General features: G+C 41.7%; 1 protein-coding gene across 10 annotated transcripts in view; it reads right to left on the bottom strand.

Moving 5' to 3' along the window:
• The window catches only part of LOC132397357 (receptor-type tyrosine-protein phosphatase mu-like), a 981,490-nt gene that overhangs the window by 378,110 nt on the left and 579,875 nt on the right, over positions 1-23,505 (bottom strand). For all 10 annotated transcript variants that reach the window (XM_059976027.1, XM_059976037.1, XM_059976052.1 and 7 more), the window contains one exon: positions 9-317. In XM_059976027.1, coding sequence (XP_059832010.1) covers positions 9-317 — 309 coding nt within the window. The remainder of the gene's footprint in view (positions 1-8; positions 318-23,505) is intronic.

Below are 23,505 nucleotides of genomic sequence, written 5' to 3'. Positions count from 1 at the left end.
TTGCTTACCATCTTCATCTGTCTGGATCACAAGCTCCTCGCTTTCTTTTCTCCCCTCTGAGTTCATCAGGACCAGTTTCACACTGACGTTGGTGTACGGTGACAGACCGCGCAGGGTGTACTGTGGCAGAGAGTGCCCAGTGTCCTGACAGACCTCCTCGCCCACGTGTTCTTGATCTCCCACCACGTACCGGTAATGAACTGTGAGGTTAAAACTGTGGCACCGGGTCACATTGTAGCCCACTGGCTCCCAGCGGATTGTGACTTGTCTCGACTTGATTTCCATAACTTCCACATTCCTAGGTCCGTGCATGGGATCTTTTGAAAGGAAAGAAAACATAAACCTTTAGTCCAGAACCTGCAGTATCGAAAAAGAATTTTTCTGTGCTAAGAAATCATAAATCTTTAATATGGATCAGCTTTATGACTATGTCCAATGGCAAACAGCAAGTAAACTCATTCATTTGATTTGTAAGTGAATATTCACTATATTCTCCAATAAGATCAAAGCCATATCTGGCAGCCTTTAAATATTCAGACTGATGTTGCTCAATACATCATCATAATTCATTTTGCACTCATTTATGCTGTGTTTATGAAGAAGGCAGTGAAGAGCTTAAGAAATGAAACATCGGTCGGCTATTTGACCCTTTGTGCTTGCTCTGCCATTAGACTAACACATGGCTGATCTGCTACTTGAACTCCACTTTCCTGCTCCAATCCCAGATCCCTTGATTCTTTTGATGTCTGGGGAAAATTAAATGTTATTTGCCATGTTTTGTGTGTGCATACCTGATCACAAATAATTTAGGACTGCTACTGGCTTTTCTCTTTCGGTTCAGCCTGTAAGTGTCAGGTGGCTGTTTTGTGATAACTACCCAGTCTCGAGCAGAGCAGCAGTGTGAGTAGTTCAGCATCAGTAGCTTTGACCTAACAGTTAAACCAGGCTCCTAATTGATAGAGTCTGCAGCTGCTGGAACCTGGAGCAATAATCAACCGGTCAGGCAGCATCTGTGGAGGGAAATGGACCATCAACCTTCTTATTCTGGTTTCTGCCCCCTTTTTTTCCAGTCCCGCTGAAGGGTCTCAGCCTTCATCAACTGTTTATTTTCCTCCATAGACGCTACCTGATTTGTTGAGTTCCTCCAGCACTTTGTGCGTATGTGTGTTGCTCAAGATTTACAGCATTAGCAGAATCTCTTGAGTTTATGCGACTGAGCAGAGGAAGTGGTTGAGGCAGGTAAATTAACAGTACACGTGAAAAGGAAATGAATGTGGATAGGAGAGGTTGAGGCAAATAGACAATAGACAAAAGGTGCAGAAGTAGACCATTCGGCCCCTCGAGCCTGCACCGCCATTTTGAGATCATGGCTGATCAATTACCATCAATACCCGGTTCCTGCCTTGTCCCCATATCCCTTGATTCCCCTATCCATAAGATATAGACAATAGACAATAGGCGCAGAAGTAGACCATTCGGCCCCTTGAGTCTGCACCGCCATTCTGAGATCATGGCTGATCATTCACTATCAATACCCAGTCCCTGCCTTGTCCCCATATCCCTTGATTCCCCTATCCATCAGATATCTATCTAGCTCCTTCTTGAAAGCATCCAGAGAATTGGCCGCCACCATCTTCCGAGGCAGTGCATTCCACACCTCCACAACTCTCTGGGAGAAGAAGCTCTTCCTCAACTCCGTTTTAAATAACTGACCTCTTATTCTCAATCCATGCCCTCTGGTACTGGACTCTCCCAACATCGGGAACATATTTCCTGCCTCAATCCTATCAAATCCTTTAATTATCTTAAACGTTTCAATCAGATCCCCTCTCAATCTCCTCAATTCCAGTGTGTACAAGCCCAATCTCTCCAATCTCTCTGCGTAAGACAGCCCTGCCATCCCAGAAATCAACCTAGTGAATCTACGCTGCACTTCTTCAATTGCCAGAATGTCCTTCCTTAAACCTGGAGACCAAAACTGTACACAATATTCCAGGTGTAGTCTCACCAGGGCCCTGTACAAATGCAAAAGGACATCCTTGCTCTTGTACTCAATTCCCCTTGTAACCAAGGCCAACATTCCATTTGCCCTCTTTACTGCCCGTTGCACTTGCTCATTCACCTTCGTTGACTGGTGAACTAGGACTCCTAGGTCTCTTTGCATTTCTCCCTTACCTAACTCTACACCGTTCGGACAATACTCTGCCCTCTTGTTCCTGCTTCCAAAGTGGATAACTTCACATTTATTCACATTGAATGACATCTGCCAAGTATCTGCCCACTCACCCAGCCTATCCAAGTCTCCCTGTACTCTCCTAACGTCCTCTTCGCATGTCACACTGCCACCCAGTTTAGTATTGTCAGCAAACTTGCTGATATAGTTTTCAATGCCCTCATCTAAATCGTTGACATAAATCATAAAGAGCTGTGGTCCCAATACAGAGCCCTGTGGTACCCCACTAGTCACCTCCAGCCAGTCCGAGAAATACCCATTCACTGCTACCCTTTGCTTTCTATCTGCCAACCAGTTTTCTATCCATGTTGAAACCCTGCCCCCAATGCCATGAGCTCTGATTTTACTCACCAATCTCCTATGTGGCACCTTATCGAATGCCTTCTGAAAATCTAGGTACACAACATCCACTGGCTTACCCTCGTCTAACATCCTTGTTACACCCTCAAAAAACTCCAACAGATTAGTCAAGCATGATTTGCCCTTGGTAAATCCATGCTGGCTCGGCTTAATCCTATTACTGCCATCAAGATGTGCCACTATTTCATCCTTAATAATAGACTCAAGCATCTTCCCCATGACTGACATTAGGCTAACAGGGCGATAGTTCTCCGTTTTCTCCTTCCCTCCCTTCTTGAAAAGTGGGATAACATTAGCCATTCTCCAACCTTCAGGAACTGATCCTGAATCTAAGGAACATTGGAAAATGATTACCAATGCATCCGCAATTTCCTGAGCCACCTCTTTTAGAACCCTCGGATGCAGACAATCTGGACCTGGGGATTTATTAGCCTTCAGTCCTACCAGTCTACTCATCACAGTTTCTTTCCTAATGTCAATCTATCTCAATTCCTCTGATATCTTATGACCCTGGCCCATCCATACATCTGGGAGATTGCTTGTGTCCTCCCTGGTGAAGACAGATCTAAAGTATGCATTAAATTCTGTTGCCATTTCCCTGTTTCCCATAACAATTTCTCCCAATTCATTCTTCAAGGGGCCAAAATTGTTCTTAACTATCTTCTTTCTCTTCACATAGCTAAAAAAGCTTTTGCTATCCCCTTTTATATTCCTGGCTAGACTGAGCTCATACCTGATTTTTTCTCTCCGTATTGCTTTTTTAGATAAGATCTGCTGTTCCTTAAAACTTTCCCAATCATCTGTATTCCCACTCATCTTAGCCCCGTCATACTTCTTTTTCTTTAATGCTATACAATCTCTGACTTCCTTTGTCAACCACTGTGGCCCCTTCCCCCTCTTTGAATCCTTCCTTCTCATTGGAATGAACTGCTTTTGCATCTTTTGTATTATTCCCCAGAATATCTGCCACTGCTGATCCACTGTCTTTCCTGCCAGGGCATCTGCCCATTTAACTTTGGCCAGCTCTTCCCTCATGGCTCCATAGTCTCCTTTATTTAATTGCAACACTGACACCTCTGATCTGCCCTTATCCCTCTCAAATTGTAGATAAAAACTTATCATGTTATGATCACTATTTCCTAATGGCTCCTTTACTTCAAGATCACTTATCAATTCCTGTTCATTACACATCACCAAGTCCAAAATAGCCTCGTTCCTGGTTGGCTCAAGCACAAGCTGTTCCAAAAATACATCCCTTAGACACTCCACAAACTCCCTATCCTGGGGTCCAGCACCTACCTGATTCTCCCAGTTCACCTGCATGTTGAAATCTCCCATAACGACTGCATTACCTTTAGCACATGCCAATGTTAACTCCCTAATCAACTTGTACCCAATATCCACGCTACTGTTTGGGGGCCTGTACACAACACCCATTAGGGTCCTTTTACCCTTACTGTTCCTCAGCTCAATCCACACAGACTCTACTTCCCCTGTTCCCAAGTCACCTCTTGCTAAGGACTGAATCTCAATCCTCACCAACAGGGCCACCCCACCCCCTCTTCCCATATTTCTGTCTCTACGATAGCACGTATATCCTGGTACACTCAATTTCCAGGCCTGATCCCCTTGCAGCCATGTCTCCGTTATCCCAACAATATCGTAGTTCCCCATTTTCATCTGAGCTTCAAGCTCATCTGTCTTATTTCTGACACTACGCGCATTCAAGTATAGAATTCTTAGCCCATTCCTCCTCTCTTTGCTTAAAACACTGTCTACTGTACCTAACCCAGCTCCTTGAACTTCCATCAGGCTAATTGTACCCTGAATTTTGATGAACTTCTCAAGATCACCCAAACCTTCTACACATTTAACCCCATGCTCCTTCTGACCAACCCTCTGGATCTGGATCCCTGCCCCCTGCACATCTAGTTTAAACCCCCCCCGAGCAGCACTGGCAAACACTCCTGCAAGAATGTTAGTACCCCTCCGGTTCAGATGTAGACCGTCCTTTCGAAACAGATCCCAACGTCCCTGGAACAAAGACCAATTATCCAAAAACCTGAACCCTTCCTTCCTACACCATGCTCTCAGCCTCGTATTAATGTGCATAATCATTCTATTCTTCGCCTCACTCGCACGTGGCACAGGTAGCAATCCCGAGATTGTCACCCTGGAGGTCCTGCCTTTCAGCTTCACTCCTAACTCCCTGAACACTCTAAGCAGGACCCCCTCACTCACCTTACCTACATCGTTGGTCCCTACATGGACCACTACATCTGGGTTCATGCCCTCGTTCTCAAGAATAGCCTGCACCCGATCTGAGATGTCCCGGACCCTGGCACCAGGGAGGCAACATACAATCCGAGACTCCCGATCTGCCCCACAAAATCTCCTATCTGCCCCCCTGACTATAGAATTCCCTAAAACTATCGCTCTCTTCTCTTCCCTCCTCCCCTTTCTAGTTGAGCGTTCAACCTCTGTGCCAGAGGCAGGACCACTACAACTCATTCCTGGTAGGTCATCCCCATCAACAGTATCCAGTACGGTATACTTATTGTTAATGGGAATGGCTGCAGGGGTGCTCTGCTCTCTCTGCCTACTCCCCCTGCCTCTCTGGACCATCACCCATCTGCCTACTTCGTGGTTTTTTGGTGTGACTACCTCCTGATAACTCCTATCTATCTCTGCCTCCACCTCCCGAATGATCCGTAGTTCATCCAGCTCCAGCTCCAACTCCCTAACTCGGGCTGATAGGAGCTGCAGCTGGACGCACCTCTTGCAGGTGTGGTCATCAGGGACAACTGTGTTGACCCTGACTTCCCACATACTGCATACGGAGCACACCACTGCTCTGACTGTCTCCCCCATACCTGAACTGGATTAATAGAATAAGTCTAAAAAGCACCTAGCGACCTTACCTTCTTCCCCTCAGCGAGCAATCACACAGGCTTACCGAAGTCCCCTTACGCCGAAGCCCACTTAGCCAAAGCCCAGGACTCTGCTTCCACGGACTCCGCTGCCCGCTCGACGCTGCCTGCTCTGAAAAGAAGTCCTGCCTTTTAAAGTGTGCGCTCGACGCTGAAGTCACTCGCGCCTGCGCAGTTCCCCCTCCTCCACAGGTATTGACCAGGTAGGCTTAAATCCTACCTACACAGTCGCATTCTCTGAGCTCCCAGCTGAATCACAAGCTGTAACTTGCTCCCGATTCAAATGGTATCTATCTATGGTATCTATGGTATCAAATAGTATCTATGGTATCAAATCTATGGTATCAAATGGTATCTATCTGGCTCCTTCATGAAAGCATCCAGAGAATTGGCCTCCACTGCCTTCCGAGGCAGTGCATTCCAGGCCCCCACAACTCTCTGGGAGAAGAAGTTTTTCCTTAACTCTGTCGTAAATGACCTACCCCTTATTTTCAAACCATGCCCTCTGGTACTGGACTCTCCCAGCATCTGGAACATATTTCCTGCCTCTATCTTGTCCAATCCCTTAATAATCTTATATGTTTCAATCAGATCCCCTCTCAATCTCCTTAATTCCAGCGTGTACATGCCCAGTCTCTCTAACCACTCTGCGTAAGACAGTCCAGACATCCCAGGAATTAACCTCTTGAATCTACGCTGCACTTCCTCTACAGCCAGGATGTCCTTCCTTAACCCTGGAGACCAAAAGTGTACACAATACTCCAGGTGTGGTCTCACCAGGGCTCTGTACAAATGCAAGAGGATTTCCTTGCTCTTGTACTCAATCCCTTTGTAATAAAGGCCAACATTCCATTAGCCTTCTTCACTGCCTGCTGCACTTGCTGATTCACCTGATGAACAAGGACTCCTAGATCTCTTTGTATTTCTTCCTCACCCAACCCTACACCATTCAGATAATAATCTGTCTTCCTGTTCTTACTCCCAAAGTGGATAACCTCACACTTATTCACATTAAACGCCATCTGCCAAGTATGTGCCCACTCACCCAGCCTATCCATGTCACCCTGAATTCTCCTAACATCCTCATCACTTGTCACACTGCCACCCAACTTAGTATCATCAGCAAATTTGCTGATGTTATTTTCTATGCCTTCATCCAAATCGTTAACGTAAATGGTAAACAGCTGTGGTCCTAATACTGAGCCCTGTGGCACCCCACTAGTCACCACCTGCCATTCCAAGAAACACCCATTCACCGCTACCCTTTGATTTCTATCTGCCAACCAGTTTTCTATCCATGTCAATGCCTTCCCCCCGATGCCATGAGCTTTGATTTTACCCACCAGTCTTCTATGTGGGACCTTATCAAATGCCTTCTGAAAATCGAGGTACACTCGATGGGCTAAATGTAGGCAGAAAGGACTGGTTAAGTCAGCAGCTCGCTTGGCATGGACCAGTTGCACCTAAAGGCCTGTTTCAGTGCTGTATGCTTCCACGACTATCTTCTGACTCCCAATATCAACTGCAACCCTTCTGATGTCGTGTGAGGCACAGAACTACAAACGCACTAGATCAGGCAAACCTTCAGAATGAAGCCTTTATCTTCAGGGGAAGAGACTGTTGAGAACTGAGGGAGTAGTGTCTGGAAAGATGCACTTCCTCAGTATTACAGAAGGGTAAGCATGTAAAATGGGTAAAACTTATTTTTAATATGTTCTAGGTTCATCAATAAAAGTTAGCACTACAAACAAACTCCCATCCAAATTGCGTATATTTTATTGTGAATCCACAAGACAATTTGCCCTGGTGACTGCCTCCCATCACATTTTCTCCATTCCACTTCCTCACTAATGACATAATACGTATTTCTTTATTGGGAGCTCATTAGACTAGCAATCAGGATGCCCACAAAGTGAATTGTAACAGAATGTCCAAGCAACCAAACATCATTCAACCGCGAGGAGATCTGCAGATGCTGGAAATTCGAACAACAACACACACAAAATGCTGGTGGAACACAGCAGGACAGGCAGCATCTATAGGAAGAAGCGCTGTTGACGTTTTGGGCCAAGACCCTTTGTCAGGACTAACTGAAAGGAAAGATAGTAAGAGATTTGAAGGTAGTGGGGGGAGGGGGGAATGCGAAATGATAGGAGAAGACCGGAGGGGGTGGGATGAAGCTAAGAGCTGGAAAGGTGATTGGCAAAAGTGATACAGAGCTGGAGAAGGGAAAGGATCATGGGACGGGAGGCCTCAGGAGAAAGAAAGGAGTGGGGGGAGCACCAGAGGGAGATGGAGAACGGGCAAACAACTAAATATGTCAGGGATGGGGTAAGAAGGGGAGGAAGGGCATTAACGGAAGTTAGAGAAGTCAATGTTCATGCCATCAGGTTGGAGGCTACCCAGCTGGTATATAAGGTGTTGTTCCTCCAACCTGAGTTTGGATTCATTTTGACAGTAGAGGAGGCCATGGATAGACATATCAGAATGGGAATGGGACGTGTAATTAAAATGTGTGGCCACTGGGAGATCCTGCTTTCTTTGGCGGACCGAGTGTAGGTGTTCAGCGAACAGTCTCCCAGTCTGCGTCGGGTCTCACCAATATATAAAAGGCCACACCAGGAGCGTCTCACATTGTGTTGCTGTCATCGGGAAGTTCTCTGACTAATGATGACAAGTAGCTAGGTTAGACTCAGGCAACACGAGTGAATCTGCAGACGCTGGAAATAAATAAAAACACAAAATGCTGGCCAGACAGCATCTATGGGAGGAGGTAGTGATGACGTTTCGGGCTGAAACCCTTCATCAGGAGTCATCAGGAGTGGGTTAGCTTTGGGTTAGCTTTGTGGGTTAGATGCAGGAAGGTGGTTGAGGATGAAGTTATCAGACTTTGAGTAAGTTTGATTCCTACTGAGTACCATCTAATACTCAACTATATTTATGTCAAAAGTCAGCATCCTGATTAAACAATATGTCCTAAACTACCACGATTCTTGAGCTGAGAACATGAGTTTTGATACTGATAACTTATGACAGAATTTCTTTTTTTCACGATTGATAAGATTTATTGTTTTTTTATTAGCGGTTTAGATATGGACATCGACTTTGAGTGCCTTTATGTATTGCACTGATGCATGTTTTGAAAAACTGATCTTCAGAGACTGAAAAAGTTGTTCCAGGCAATATACACTTTTTTTTACATAACTGCATTACTTGGAGGAAAGAATATACAAGTATAAATGAATTCAAATACCTTAACTTGTTCTTATTTTAAAACATTTAGCTATAGGGCATCAGAATCATCTGTAACAGTGACAGACAGTAATCACTTACATGGGTCATGCATGAGAAAGCATATTTGTGAGGGGAATTCATCAACTAAATGGTCTTGATCGATGCTCAGTACTACTCAAGCATGTACCAAGCTTTAGTACAAACTTGCATTTTACATTTTCATTGACCTGGTTGACAAAATATACCTGTAGGGAAATAAAATCCTTCTGTATATTCATTTAAAGAAACATAGCCCCAAGTCAATCAATGGAGTGTTTTAGATTGTGCTCATTTGCTGGCTTGTAGATAATTACTTTGAGACTGTGAACCAAATAACACTGGTTGACATTAAACAGAAAAATAAGTGTTTGTAGTCAGCTGAGCAGAGTAGCTTTTTCAAGGGACCAGACTTTGTACGGCTTAATATTATATACGGTCACTTATGCAATGAAAAACAAATCTTGGCCTTGCGAGGGGATCTTCTCTTTGTGAGAAGAATGCATTTAAATGTAGTTCTAAAACAAGCACAGCAGCTGTGGATTACTGTAGTAAGCAGGGGCTTTGTGTGTTTTCATATTGCATACAAATACTGGCACAAGCAATATTTTGTGGACTGTTTTCTAAGCCTTATTCAATACTTGGGCTAAAGAGAATTTATTTGCAAATCTTCTCCTCAAAACAAACCACTTGAAAGAAAAAATCCCAAAACACTACAGAGAGAAATCATTTTTAAATTAGAGAAGTTGTCACAATAAAGGACAGTTATATAAGGAAAGTCATCTGAATTACATAAGAAAATCGTTAAAGTATAAAACTCTAGCAATCATCTAAATAATTATACTACTGAGAAATTATAATATGAGAAATTAGATCCTTACATGTTTTTTGTAATATTCTTTCAGGATCCATTTTAATTGCTGTACAAATATTGTCATCAACATAAATTATTTGGGTGGAACTGATGAACAATCTGGCATCCACAGTGTCAAGAACACAGACTGTTCTCTGTTATATTTGGCACTGCTTAACTCTAAGGTAAATTAGAGCATTTAGTGCTCAATAATAGATGGGAAAACATTGCACAGACACTAAACACCATGAATTTCCAATAAATGCTTCACAGCAGAAACACTTAATTGTTCAGTCAATTCCCAATCCCTGACTCCTTCAACCTTTGTCCATCACTCTAGAATTGCTCTTGACCGTTCTAATCATCTTCTCAATGGCCCAGAGATTCTAAAACGCACATTAGAAAGAGCAAGAGCAGTGCAGTTTGGGTGACTCAGGTACCACTTCAGTTAACATCCCATCAAATAATCTTGAATTGCAATAAAATAGGCTGTGATTAGGCCCACGGTCAGGATTAGAGGTCGACAATTGGGAGGGGTTGAAATTGTGAACAGAAGCCAAGAAAATGCTGTGGAGGTGTGAGGAGGATTTGTGTGGGTGGAGGTAATGGGAGAGTGAGAGCTTATCTTGGGTGAGCATGGGGCATGATCCAGGAATTTTCAGGATGCAGGGTGCAGCAGTGAAAGTTGGGGTGGGGGGGTCAGATCAATGTGTTTTGTGCTGGGAGAACAAGTCACAGAAACTATGAGACTACATATGCTGGAACCTGGAGCAAAAAACAAATTGTTAGAGGAAGTCAATGATTGAGGGAACATCTGTGGAAGGAAATGGACAGTTGACGCTTGGGTTGACTTCATCTGAACAGATATCATTAAGAGGTGAGTCAGGAGATCAAGGTGGGGTTGGTGGGCTGGGGAATGGGACTTTTGTTCTACTGGACGGGGAGAAAGTATGTGGGTAACAGCTTCACCAAACATGTGGTTTCTTAAGGCAACATTGCAGATGTAAGGGCACATTATATTGGACAAATGTCTCAGAACTAGGTGGTCCAAGTTCTCCTGTGACATTCCAAATGAAAACCATGGCACATCAATACCAGCAAGTGTGATAGAGTCTTACACCCAGTAACAGACCCTTCAGTCCACTAAGTTCATACCACGACTCACCAAATGAATGCTCTAATCAACACAAAATAACCCAGAGTTAGTTATCAGCATGGAAAGAATACATTCTAAGTTGCTTAATTCTGGAAACATAACAGTATCATACAACTAATATCTGGGCTAACACCGTTGTGTTTCAATAAGGTTAAAACAAAATGGCTTAGTCCTTTTTGAAATATGAAAGCAGGAGCTGACATGACTGAAGATTTCAAACTGAAGAGGGCGATTAACAATTCTTAATACAAGCAAGCTGTTCACTATTGGTGGAATGTTTAGAAGTCATAAATTAGTAATAAAACGGGAAGCTAACTGGAATATTTCCACCCATCAGATAGTTTTATAAAATAACTTGCCAGAGACACTAATATAGGGAAGAAAAAGGACATCTGTGTTTGAAATTCCTTTTTTGGGTGACAGCACTAGAGAAGTACAAGTGTATTGGCTACAGATCATACTTGCCACTGCACGAGTGGTTCTATTGAAATCAGTGTCAGAGAGAGGCAACTGACACAAATTCTCCCCCAAATTTCTGGAGGGGACAGTGAGGGAGAGATGGATCGAATCTCTTGAACAAGTGACAGGAACATAGGGACTACTGTCATACAAATGTGATTGATAATGTTTCTGGTATTTTGAAGCTTTGTCTTTTTTTTTGCAGCTTTATTTAGAAACAGGTAGAGCTTACTCAAATTCTTGAAGATTTCTTGCGTGCAACAATGAATAAACAATCAGAAAACCACAGCAGCACAGTGGATGGAGAAAGCTCATTTATTTTCCCTGCCAGAGCACAGGCTTAATTATAACATTGAGCACACATCAGCCAGAGACCAATAGCCTTGGGGCAATGAGAATTAATGACGGGGTGACCAACCTCTACTCATTCTCCACTGCCTTAAGTAATCAGACATAAAATTTAAAATATAAGAGAAAAATAAACAAATTGTTTTCCTGGTTGAAAGCGGCAGAGGAAGCAATGGTGCATTGATAAGAGAGCAGACAGCCACAGCATTCCCTTGCTTCTGCTCAATGAGCTACGTTGCTCCAGTTATTGAACTGACTGGATAACACTCTGGTTAGTAATAGCTTTATGCAATAACTATAACAGGGCAGAACCTATCTGTACATTCCCTATGCTAACTCTATAGCCAAGATCATCTAATCTTCCCAAATTCCCCTCTGCAAAGAATCAGTGTCTCAGTTGCTGTTTATTTAATCTGTTGTGAATAAATCCACTTGCTGCCAATTAGAACACATTTCAAGACCTGAGCCTGATAACCATTTGGATCTGCTCTGACAGTCCACTTAGCAACATCAAAATCACTGTGAAATCCTGAACTTGGGCCTGAATGAGTGAATCAGGTCTGTCATTCTCATTGGGACCGAACCACAGCTGCTTCGTTGCTCCTCAGCTGTCACAGCCTTTGCCTTGCAATGCATCATCACAACAGGAACAGGTCTTTTTTCCCATTATCAGGCATGGGGCTGCTCCAGGTAGCTTGGAAGTCAGTGTTGGTTAAAACCATAACTTTAACTTGTCTACGTAATGGAACATAAGTCACTGCATTAACTACATAGTAACCACCAAGTTCTAATCATAATGTACTGTCTTCAGAAGACTGTATTAAGTCTACACATAAATCATTTTGCACAATAAATTTTATTGAGTATGCCAGTTGAAATTGATGACGAACAGCGAAATTTCCCAAAGCATATGTAAATACATGATGATCCAGGTTTATCATTTTAAGGGAATTAGGAAATGGAAGGATAAAATGGACCTATCTGACTGTAAAGTAATGCACCAAGGACAATGAATGATCTGTTATTGAATAACAGTCTGCTTATTTCCTATAATAGTGAGATCTCAGTTCCCGTTTGGATAGGGAGGTTTAGATTCATTTTCTTGGTGGTGCGTGGGAGAACAGATGGTAAACAGCAGTTCAGGTAGACTAAAGGTGTTTGAGGGAGGCATTTGAGGTGGTTAGGGTTGGCCTGGAGTTGAACATGACAGGAAGGTGTCTAATAGTGATTGGGAATATCTTATATTAATCAGAGGATAGTTCAGTGCTGATGATATGGAGGGAAGCCCAAGGTATGGAGGATTTGAGGTGTTGGTGGAAGAGATCAAACGTGCATGGGAGGGGAGCAAACTTATAAAGTCAGAGAGTCATACAGCATGGAAGTTGGCCCCTTGGCCTGACTAGTCCATGATGATGAAGATTCCCATTTAAGTTGGTTCCATTTGTCCACATCCCTCTACACCTTTCCTGTCTATTTACTATCCGAGAATCATTTAAGTGTTGCTAATGTACAGTGCCTGCTTCAACCACTTCCTCTAGCACCTCACTGCATGTACAAACCACCCTCCTGTGGAAGCTTTATCTAGCTGAGCATGTAGGAAACACTCCCCGTTCCTTAGATCCTACAAAATACCTTGTACCCTTCTCACCTGCACCCCCATCAATTTCATGAGCCCTAAGATCAATGCAGGGTAAAACAAATCCATTGCTGAAATGAAGGCAGAGAGTCTTAATATAATCACTACATGACCAATTAACCTCCCTAGGTCCTGCCTCCATTAAGAGCAATAAAGAGCAGGTCTGAAGGCCAGAATGGCGACTCAGAGTTTTGAGCTTTCTTCTGACATAATTGCAGCTCTCCGGTTATGATATCATGTGAAATGGTAACGTATCTTCTTCCTGCCACCTAATAGGAAAACTACAGGATATGAAGGTTGTATTATAATACGCATCATTTACAAAGATCAGAAGTAGAGATTTGTTGAGGATGATTCATCCAAGCTAGTTCAATTTTCTGCAGAAACAAATTGTTCCACTATCAAAGCATCCAACTGACTTTTGAATTATTCTGGAGTCCTGTGTTTTCAACCCTAAAATTACTATCACTCCTTGCATTGTGGGGCAAACTTGTGTTGATTTGCCCTCCCAATGGTGCTTGGAACGTGTGGCTCAGATTCTAGTGGGGAGTGCTGCTTTCTGATGGTGTTACCTGCATTCACCCATCGAATAGCCAGCAAATTGAGATTTACACATGTGCACAGTCAAGCACAGGTATCCCAAAAGATGGATCTTTCCATTCAATTAATGAAGATCAACGTCTGAGTGTCACAACACTGAGTTTCAAGCTGCATAACAAGAAATATGCTGATGCATATTTAAAATATAACCAGAATGTACTGTAAATACACAGCAGGGTCAGGCAGCATCTGTGGGAAGAGAAATAGAGTTCATGATGACTCTGTTTCTCTTCCTGCTGTTGTGCCTGCTGAACACTTTTAGCATCTTCTAAGATCAAGTTATAAAGAGAATAACTTCTTATCGTTTCATCCCTGTTACCAACTGACGATGTTGGAATCAGCACCGAACATTTATCATGACAAGTCACATGAATAATGTAAGTTGGTTCATTTGCTCTTGAGAGTTCTTGTGCATCTGACCGTGATGAAGCTTTAAGAAGTCTGTTGCTTGTTTCATTAAGTTGTATTGATATTTTTTTGGCTTAAATAAAACATTGGTTTCTTTTTAGACCAATTCACAACAGCACTAATTATTTATAAAGTGGAATCAAGTTACTTAATATGCTTGGAGATTTTGCAATAAGTTCTGTGGCTGTTTAAGTTTTCCAGGTACTTTAACTGAGATTACCATTTATTTATTACTGGTTACTCTACTACAGAAATGCCAAAAGAAAACCTGGGTGGAATGAAAAAAATACCTGGGCAGCACAAACACCCGTAAAGACTTTAACCTGAATGGTCTGCTTCTGAAATTAACCATATAACAATTACAGCACGGAAACAGGCCATCTCAGCACTTCTAGTCCGTGCTGAACGCTTATTCTCACCTAGTCCCAACCACCTGCACTCAGCCCATAACCCTCCATTCCTTTCCTGTCCATATACCTATCCAATTTTTTAAAAATGACAAAATCGAACCTGCCTCTACCACTTCTACTGGAAGCTCGTTCCACACAGCTACCACTCTCTGAGAAAAGAAGTTCCCCCTCGTGTTACCCCTAAACTTTTGCCACTTAATTTATCTCCCTTAAATTGTGATGGGATTTTATAAAACTTCCATTCACGCTGATTATTTCCATCTTTATTTGAAGACTTTGAAGAATATTAATGAAATTTCTTCCTTTGAACCAAAGAAAAATTTTAAAGTAATCTCCCTTCAACAACTTTTCTATAATAAGCAAACTTGTTTCCTTCTGAAGTGGTTCAGAATCACTCTGTCTTCCCCTACGTTTCCAATTAATGTAAACTTTTCCTTTTGGGAACTGAAACAAAAGAGTGTGGAATAAGATACGGTCAAAAGACATGGCACTTACAAGATGTAATGCAGTCTCTAACTTTATTTCCACTCATGTAAATCTATGGGAAGTCAGAAGTTCTGCTTTCCTTTCACCACAATGGATTCTTAAATTAGGGAATCACATTAAGCAGCACAAAAGTGCAAAATGCTATTGATGTTCAGCACTAAAAAGAGCTTGTGGAGCCAAGTGATGAGTTCCAAATGACTACAACGCTTGCAATAGATGGGTTAGTTGACCAAGATCAGAGAAACCCTTTGTTCTAGAAAGTTTCCAGGGGGCTGACAATGCTGAAGCTCTGAAGAGCCTGTTTTCCTTGTTTCAAATTCTGATGCTTTCTTATGTTTTGTGAGAGTCATCTAAAATCAGAGCAATGAGCAGAACCCTGGTGAGATGGGGTGAGATTTTGGATTGTAAGACAGGCATTCGTTTTAATGGAATATATTAATGAGGGGAGAAGGGTATCCAATTAAAAAGGAAACTAGTGCAGAAATGTATGGAAAATCAGCATTCATTATGGAGAATTTATGGATTCCAATAAGGTCTCAATCCTTTTCCCTTGATATGGCTCTGGTGGTCTCACTGGCAAGCAACTTAACTTTGATCCATTGCTGATTTCATTGTTTGCAAATATGTAAACAGACAATAGCTTATTGATTAATAGCTTGATCAGTCTTTTCTATTTTAATATCAGATTAGCACTATAAAGCTGCTCTTTCAATACTCACACCTTTGTCCATGTCTCACCGCCTTTGGATATCTGAGTGCTTTTCTTCTTTGATACTCATCCCTACTGCCTGACTACAATCCCCAGTTTGAAACAGAATAAATGACAATCAACCTGAGTCCAACTCAGTGATGCCTCATCCCTTTCCTGTTTGTTTCCTTTCCCTTGTCTGCCCATCTTTCAACATTTGCATTCTAAAGCAACTTCTTCTCTCCTCATGACATAGGCTGGAAATGGACAAACTTCCAGCGTTTTTAGACTCTGGTATTCGGGACTTAATCCAATTGCTGAATTCCAAAGTTTTAGCAGAAAAATATTTTTTTAAAATTCACAACATACTTTGGTGATATTAAACATTATTCTGATTCTGAACTCTGAAAAAAATGTTTTCAGAGTGCACAAATAAATTAATTAATGGACTCTGTAGCCACATGCTCCATTATAATATGTATGTATTCCTATGCACATTTACTACCTACTTCTTGAACAAGAATTTTATTTTTTAGCTATTTCTCTTTCTTTAATGCGCAAACTCAATGGCACTCTGTGACTTTCTACTTAAAAATAGCCACCATCCTACACGTTCCCACACAAGGTTTACTCAGCTCCAGAAAAGGTTTCCTAGTGTTGCCTCATCTCCCCAATATGTGTGAGTCTTAAGCTGACTTTACTTTCCACTTTTCATCCTTAAGATATGTTCCCATGAGTTGCTTGAGATCAAACAATAATCACATTAGATCCTTTCTTTCCAATTGCAGCAAAGAAGATTATGGTATAGGGAAATAATTTATTCACAGTAGCTCCCGACTGTTAGGTACACAAATTTTCCTATGGAGGAAATTGCTAATATGAGGGGGCATAATTTTAAGTTGATTGAACGAAGGCCAAGGATGTTGATAGGAAGTGCTAAGGGTTAGATTGATCTTAGAGCAAGTTGAAAGTTTGGTACAATATCTTGTGCTAAAGGGCCTGTTCTGTCCTACAATGTTCTATGTTTTCTGATCGTTATGGCCTCAAAGGATAAGGAGAGCAGGGTCACCATAAACTCTCCTTGCAAGCTCTTTCCTAAGTGATGCACCATTTGCAATTTAGAAATAGATCCTTTATTAATACTGCGATCTAAATTGTGAATCTTTTCCTGAATCTTCAAGAGAAGAACTGTAGTGGTTTAAAAGACCAGCTGTTAACTTCTCAAGGGCAACTTGTACCGGCCTTGTCAGGATGCCCACATTCTATAAATGAATAGAAATTAATCTGCAGACAGTTAGCACCATTAGTCACTGAGGCTCTGTCATATGTCTAACATTGAAATCAAACATAAATTTCTCCCCTTACTTTGTTTCTACTCCATAGTAATGGATTACATGATTAATTTTTCTCATGTTGAAGGAAAGGAACAAAGTACAGCTTATTCAAAGTGACACCAGCCTCAATCACTATTGTGTTTGTTCTACTTAGAATGATATAGAAGGAGGCTATTTTGCCCATCAAATCCAGGCCAGGGCTCATGTGTGCATAATCTCCCATCTCCTTACTTCCTTGCATCCTTCCAGATTATTTTCTCCCATATACTGTATCCCCTTTGATTCTTCCTGCCTTGGGTCCCTCTCCTAGTTTTCTGAAATGGCAGTGTTGTGTTCCAGACTAAAACACTCATCCCACATCAATCCCTGTTCAGTTCTGGAAACATTATAAACAGTCACCGCAAAGGCCATCTTAAAACCCAGTTCCTCTAACTTCTCCAAAATATTAAATCCTAGTTCCTGTACATAACATAACAATGAGTATCAGCAAGCAAACTCTTGTTAACCAAAGGAACTTAAAAAAATTATCTACTGCCCTCCTGAGACAGCTCATCTCAGAAATATCATCAGCAAAGTGACTCACTGTCATCACTGGAGGAACAATGCAGCGTTGCAGTAGGCACTTGGATATCAGAAACAACTGTATTAAAGAACTAAATTCTAAAACATTAGGCAGCCCCTTAATGTAGTAGTTCTTTATTACAACATAACATCAATGTTCAAATAACGTTGCTCTCAGCCAATGCTGCCGAAAGCACCATGTTTTTAAGCACGCTTTCACAAATGGCTTGGTTAATTGTTCACTTTTGAATCAATTAAGCAATCAATTTGGTACATTTCAAAACATCTCAGATATTTAAACCATTCTCACAGCACAATAAAGCAATAAAGCTTGACACACAAATCACTTCAAATTCATGGGGGAGGAATCACACTGCCGGTAAACTTACTGCCAGTGTGTTTTTTTGGGGCATCACTCTTAGCTGAAACTGAATTTCCCAAGTTGCATGAAAAGTTTTAAGAAGGGCATTTCATTGTTTGTTTTACACCAGCAACAGAGTGGCAATTGCTAGTAAAAGTTATAAGGTTCTATGTCTTTGTCTCAGTGACAGAACAATGATCAGTAGCTAAGATAAATTCCATCTGTTATTATGACGAACAGAGACATGGAAAGTAATAGATAACTAAGTACTTGAATGTACTGTGAAGCAATGACTTCTAATGAATATTTATTGCCAAGTACTTTGCATAACTACCCACTAGGTACAGGCACAATTAACACTGGGTAATTGTGTCATTAGTTAGTCTCAAAATGTAATGGTGCTACGTGCCAATATTGCAGAGTAATAAATGGATTCTTAGCACGTGACTACCAGCTCAGACCATTCAATATCGTATTTGTCAGCTAATTTAAAATTAATGCTGTCGCACACACATCTATCATAGGGCTTTGAAAGTTATAGCACTGAGAAAATAGTTGAAGTACAGAATAAAATTCTGGATGAGAATAATTTTGTCGTAAAATGTTTTTTTTGTCATCTGGCTGCTTCTGTGACCTTCAAAGTTTTGATATTCAGGCAGTATAATAACATCAATTTAATTCAACAATTGCTCGGGTCCCACCAAATCCCAGCCATATGCAAATGCCTTAGGGCCAAGTCTTGACTCGTATGGAGATGGGTTAAACTCAGCCAAGTAGTACAAATTGTTCTTGGTTCCACTGGGTTAAGGAAAAGCATACTGATCAAAACACTGTTTGTCGTCCTTGAGCCTCCTGCTCGAGTGAAGGACATGTGAGGTGTAGGCTGCCAAAACCAAGCCAAAAAATCAGCTCTCATTTTGATTGGTGGCAAGCAAAACACGTGGTCAATTGGTAACTTGTTTTATTATTATCACATATACGAAGGTACAGTGTCAGAATATTTTCCATGCCACCTATATAGAACATTCCATCACACCAGTACATTGAGGCAGCTCAATGAAACAGCTCATGAAAGTGGACCCCTCACTGTATAGGTTTGTAGATTCTGGAAAGGCGGATAAGGAACTAAAGGAAGAACGTCAATGTCCATGATCAGTGCAATTCCAGAACATCAAAACATTTTGATGTTTAGTTAACCCTTAATAAATGTCATGAACATTGTGTGCGCCAACCATCCAAGTTACTCAGCTTGGTGTACTTTAGCAATGTAATGTGGAGTGATTAGGTAAGCTGGACTGGTTTTCTCTGAAGAAGATGAGGCCAGGAGATGACCTAATAGAAATTTATATTATTGGAGATGTAGATAGTTAGTTGCTTTATATATTTTTCCCCATGTGAAGGGTGTTGAGAACAAGGGGGCACAATTTTAAGGTGAGAGGTAGAAGGTTTAAAGGGGATATGAGGGGCAAATCTTTTTACATAGAGTGGCAACCAGAGAATGAACTGAAATCAAATACAGTACTATTTTTAAGAGGCATTTAGACAGACATGGATAGCAAAGGCATACAATGATACAATCCTAATGCGGGCAATACAAGATCTGCGTTGATGGGCAAAAAGGTTGGGCTGGACAGGGTGAGCTGATGGGCCCATATCTGTGCTGTAGTACTTTATCACTCCTTGAAGTAAGAGTTATGAAGAAAGTTGTACTGCGCAGAGCTGTGCCGACAGACCCTATGTAACTCATGCCTTGCCATGCCACTGTGCATAAATCTAATCTCTCTCCAATAGCTTCCCTATCATTAATGTGAGGCTTACTGCCCTATAATCACCTGGGTTATCCCTACTTCCTTTCTTGAAAAAACACAAAGCCTTTCCTACTTTCCATTCCTCTGGGTCCTCACACGTTGGACACCAAGATTTTTGTCAATGTCCCTGCAACTTCCTCATTTGCTTCTTTCAATATTTTGGGATTATACCATTAGGTCTTAGTGCTTTATCCATGTTAATGCTTTTCAGAGGACCCAGTACTACCTCCTCCTCAGTCTCAAAATGCTGTCTATTATTTGCATGCACCACATTGCCTTCACTACCCTCAAATTCCTTCTCCTCAATAAACACTGACATAAAGTACTGAATTACTACCTTAGCCATTTGCTCTGACACCAAGCACAACTTCTCTCCTTTATTCTTGTGTGGACCTATGTTCTCTTCTATTTCTTAAAATTAAATAGTTGGAGTCATAAAATCATTGTCATAGAACACAACAGATCATAGACTGTGCCAAACCACTAATCTTCCAAGTTCAATCAACTCTCACCTGTGCCATAGCTCTTCAGACCCCTCCCTTCCACGTACCTTAGCAAAATTTCTTTTAAATGTTGAATTTGACCCTCTATCCACCACTTCTGCTGGCAGCTCACTCCACACTCTCACCGCCCTCTGAGTGAAGGCGTTTGCCTTCATCTTCCCCACAAACTTTTCAGTTTTCACATTTAACCCATGACCTCTAATTGTAGTCTTGCCCAACTTCAGTGGAAAAAGCCTGTTTGCATTTACCCTATCTATGCCCCTCATAATTTTACATTACCAAATCTTCCCTCAATCTACTACATTCTAGGGATTGAATTTCTAACCGATTCTACCTTTCTCTTTAACTCAGGCCCTCAAAATCCAGCAACATCCTTGTACATTTTCTCTGCATTCTTTCAATCTTATTTACATCTTTCCTGAAGGTAGACCTTCCTGACTAAACAGAGAAACTCTTGAGTCATCCAAGTTTACCTTACCTTTCCTTCTTACAGGAATATGCTGATTGTAAACTCTGATCAGCTGGTCTTTAAACAACTCCCACATGTCAAGCATCGACTTGAACAAAAGCAGCTGCTGGGGACTCAATCAGCACCCCTTTGCTCTTGTCATATCATGCTGTAATTTGCCCTTCCTCTATTTAATATCTTCCTAAAGATTTTAGTTATGAGTTGTGGTCATTATTCACAAAATCTTCACTCACTACCTGTTCTACCACTTAGCCAAGTTCATGTTGCAAAACCAGGTTCAGTACATTTTCTGTTCTAGTTGAATTGTCCACGTACCCCTCTTGGATGCACTGAAGAAATCCTGCCCCATATAAGCTTTTTACTTCTGCCTTTAGGAGGAGTTTCTCTTTCCTCAGTTCGTCCGGACTATTGGTAAATTTAAGTGTCCTCAGATCACCTTTCGCCCAGCTCCATTCTGGGAAGACCAATGCCATTTTCCCATTGGCAATCACATTAGCTGCATGTTAGTTACTGTAATTCCAGTGGTTCTCCTGGGTCTTAGAGCCAGGGACTAAAGCAGCTGGAGCTGAGTAGAGTGAAAACCTCGAGGTGGAAGAAGGCTCAGAGAACTTCAAGTTTATTTTCAACAATCCATGCTATCATATTAAGGAAAAGTGTGGCAAAGATTATCAGAATATTAAAGAAAGATCTGGTCAAGCAATAGAAATGGACCACAAGTTGTAAAATGGGGGTTTGTGTAGATGCTGCATGGACATACTGGGCTTCAGAGTTTGTTTCCCTGCAGGAAGACTCAAACTCCAAGATAAACTTCACTGAGACAAAGCTGGGATTGGAATATAATTAGCTGCAGCTAAATTCAGAGCCATAGTATTCCCAGACAAATTGTCCTGCACAGAGTGGGTTTATGCAAAGCAGCCTAGGTTTTGTGCACATACACTGTGCAGCATCAAGCGGCTACAAAGTTGACTTGAACTACCTTGCAGGCAGTGGCGAGGAACAGATTCCGACAGGAAGCCACACTCTGCATCTGCTCCTCACTCATGTACAATGGCAAGCGGGGAAAAGTAAAGTTTGTAAAATTCCCAGGGGTTGCAGCAGACTTCACTGGCAATCACTTTAGTGTTGGTAGACTGGGACAGTCCCCAGTCATAGGGAAATGGAATAACTGCCAGCAGCGAACTGCCTTCTTCCAAACTGGCGCAAGTGACTGGCAGGGTAGGACCAGCTATCCTTCCGACTTGCCCTGCACTGGGGTGGCTTGAGCCTTGCAGTCCAGTTCATAGCAAAGTGTTCCCATATCCACCACTACCATTCCCTGTGTTTACGTGATCTTCATACAATGACACAAAACATCCATCACCAAAAAATTCATCATCTTGCAACCCAAGTAAATAGAAGTAGGCTAGAGGTCAAATGACATCGGCAATGAAATTCTGTAGTCCCAGTCTCTCTCGAAAATACTCAGAAATTCAACTCACATTTCAGAGAAATTCAAGCCCTAATTTCCCTATTTCACCATACTTTTCAAGCCCTTTGAGTCTATGCTGGCTCACACAGCAATCCTGCTTTCTCACTTAATTTCCCTGTAACATCTTTTGCATACATTCCCATCAGCTCTCCCCAGATTTTACCACCTACCTATACACTTAGGGTAATTCACAAAGGTCAATTAACCTAGTGACCTGAATGTCATTTGGCAATCAAGATGGCCGAAGAGAACTCACTGGGTGACAGGGAGATCCTACAGACAGTACTGCAGGTGAGTTGTGAACCTGGGTCACAGGTGTTTGAAGGAATCAGCTTTGCTCACTATGTTGTCCAATATTAACTCTATCCCTATACTTGTGAATATGAAAGTATTACCTGGTCCAACCTCAATCCCTGAAACACGTGTGATCCGGCCCACACTTTTGCTAACTCTAAAGCCTATTCTTCAATCCATTCCATCCTGAGTGTGCTCTACTCTTTATGACAGTTTTGTCCCAAATTGTGGGTTCTGGATCAGGGAAGTGCCACACAATATTAAATGGCAATACAGGGATAAATCCAAATAAAAATTCTCCTGCTGTCAGCCTCTCCAGACAAATAGTGTGGACAAGATGGTATGGACATTTTATAATACTGTGTAGATTGTAAAGATATGCTGGTATTTATGCACTTATGCACATATTATTCCATATCTGTACTTTTAACTGCATTTTTATAGATGTTTTTATTATTCATAATTGTTGAAAGTTGTTGCTTTCCATTGCATGTTGCACCAATACACGACAGCAACATGTAAATGTATATGGCAAATAAAGTTGGTCCTTGATTTGTCTTGAATTTCTGCCAATGTAAGCGTGTGTCAGCAGAAGAACTGCAAGTCACCCAGCCCTTCTGAGACCTTGGAAACTGTCTGCATCTGAAGCAGATCCAGATCTAATTTCCATTTCATTTCAAGCAAGGTTCTTGAATGGGAAAGAGTTTTTCTCAAAACTTAGAAAGGTTACACTGCAGCATTTCAACATTAGTTAACAGTTTCTGTTTATAGAAGGATGCATTAAATCACCAGCAAAGAGATATGTTGTCAGAAACGAGTGCTGGTGGATCCCTTAAAATACAACCTCATTGTTCGACTAAATGACACTAG

This window comes from Hypanus sabinus, chromosome 1, assembly GCF_030144855.1.
Source record: "Hypanus sabinus isolate sHypSab1 chromosome 1, sHypSab1.hap1, whole genome shotgun sequence".
NCBI classification, from domain to species: Eukaryota; Metazoa; Chordata; class Chondrichthyes; order Myliobatiformes; family Dasyatidae; genus Hypanus; species Hypanus sabinus.
Note: the sequence above shows the minus strand (reverse complement) of the source record. Positions and strands in the feature narration are given on the sequence as shown.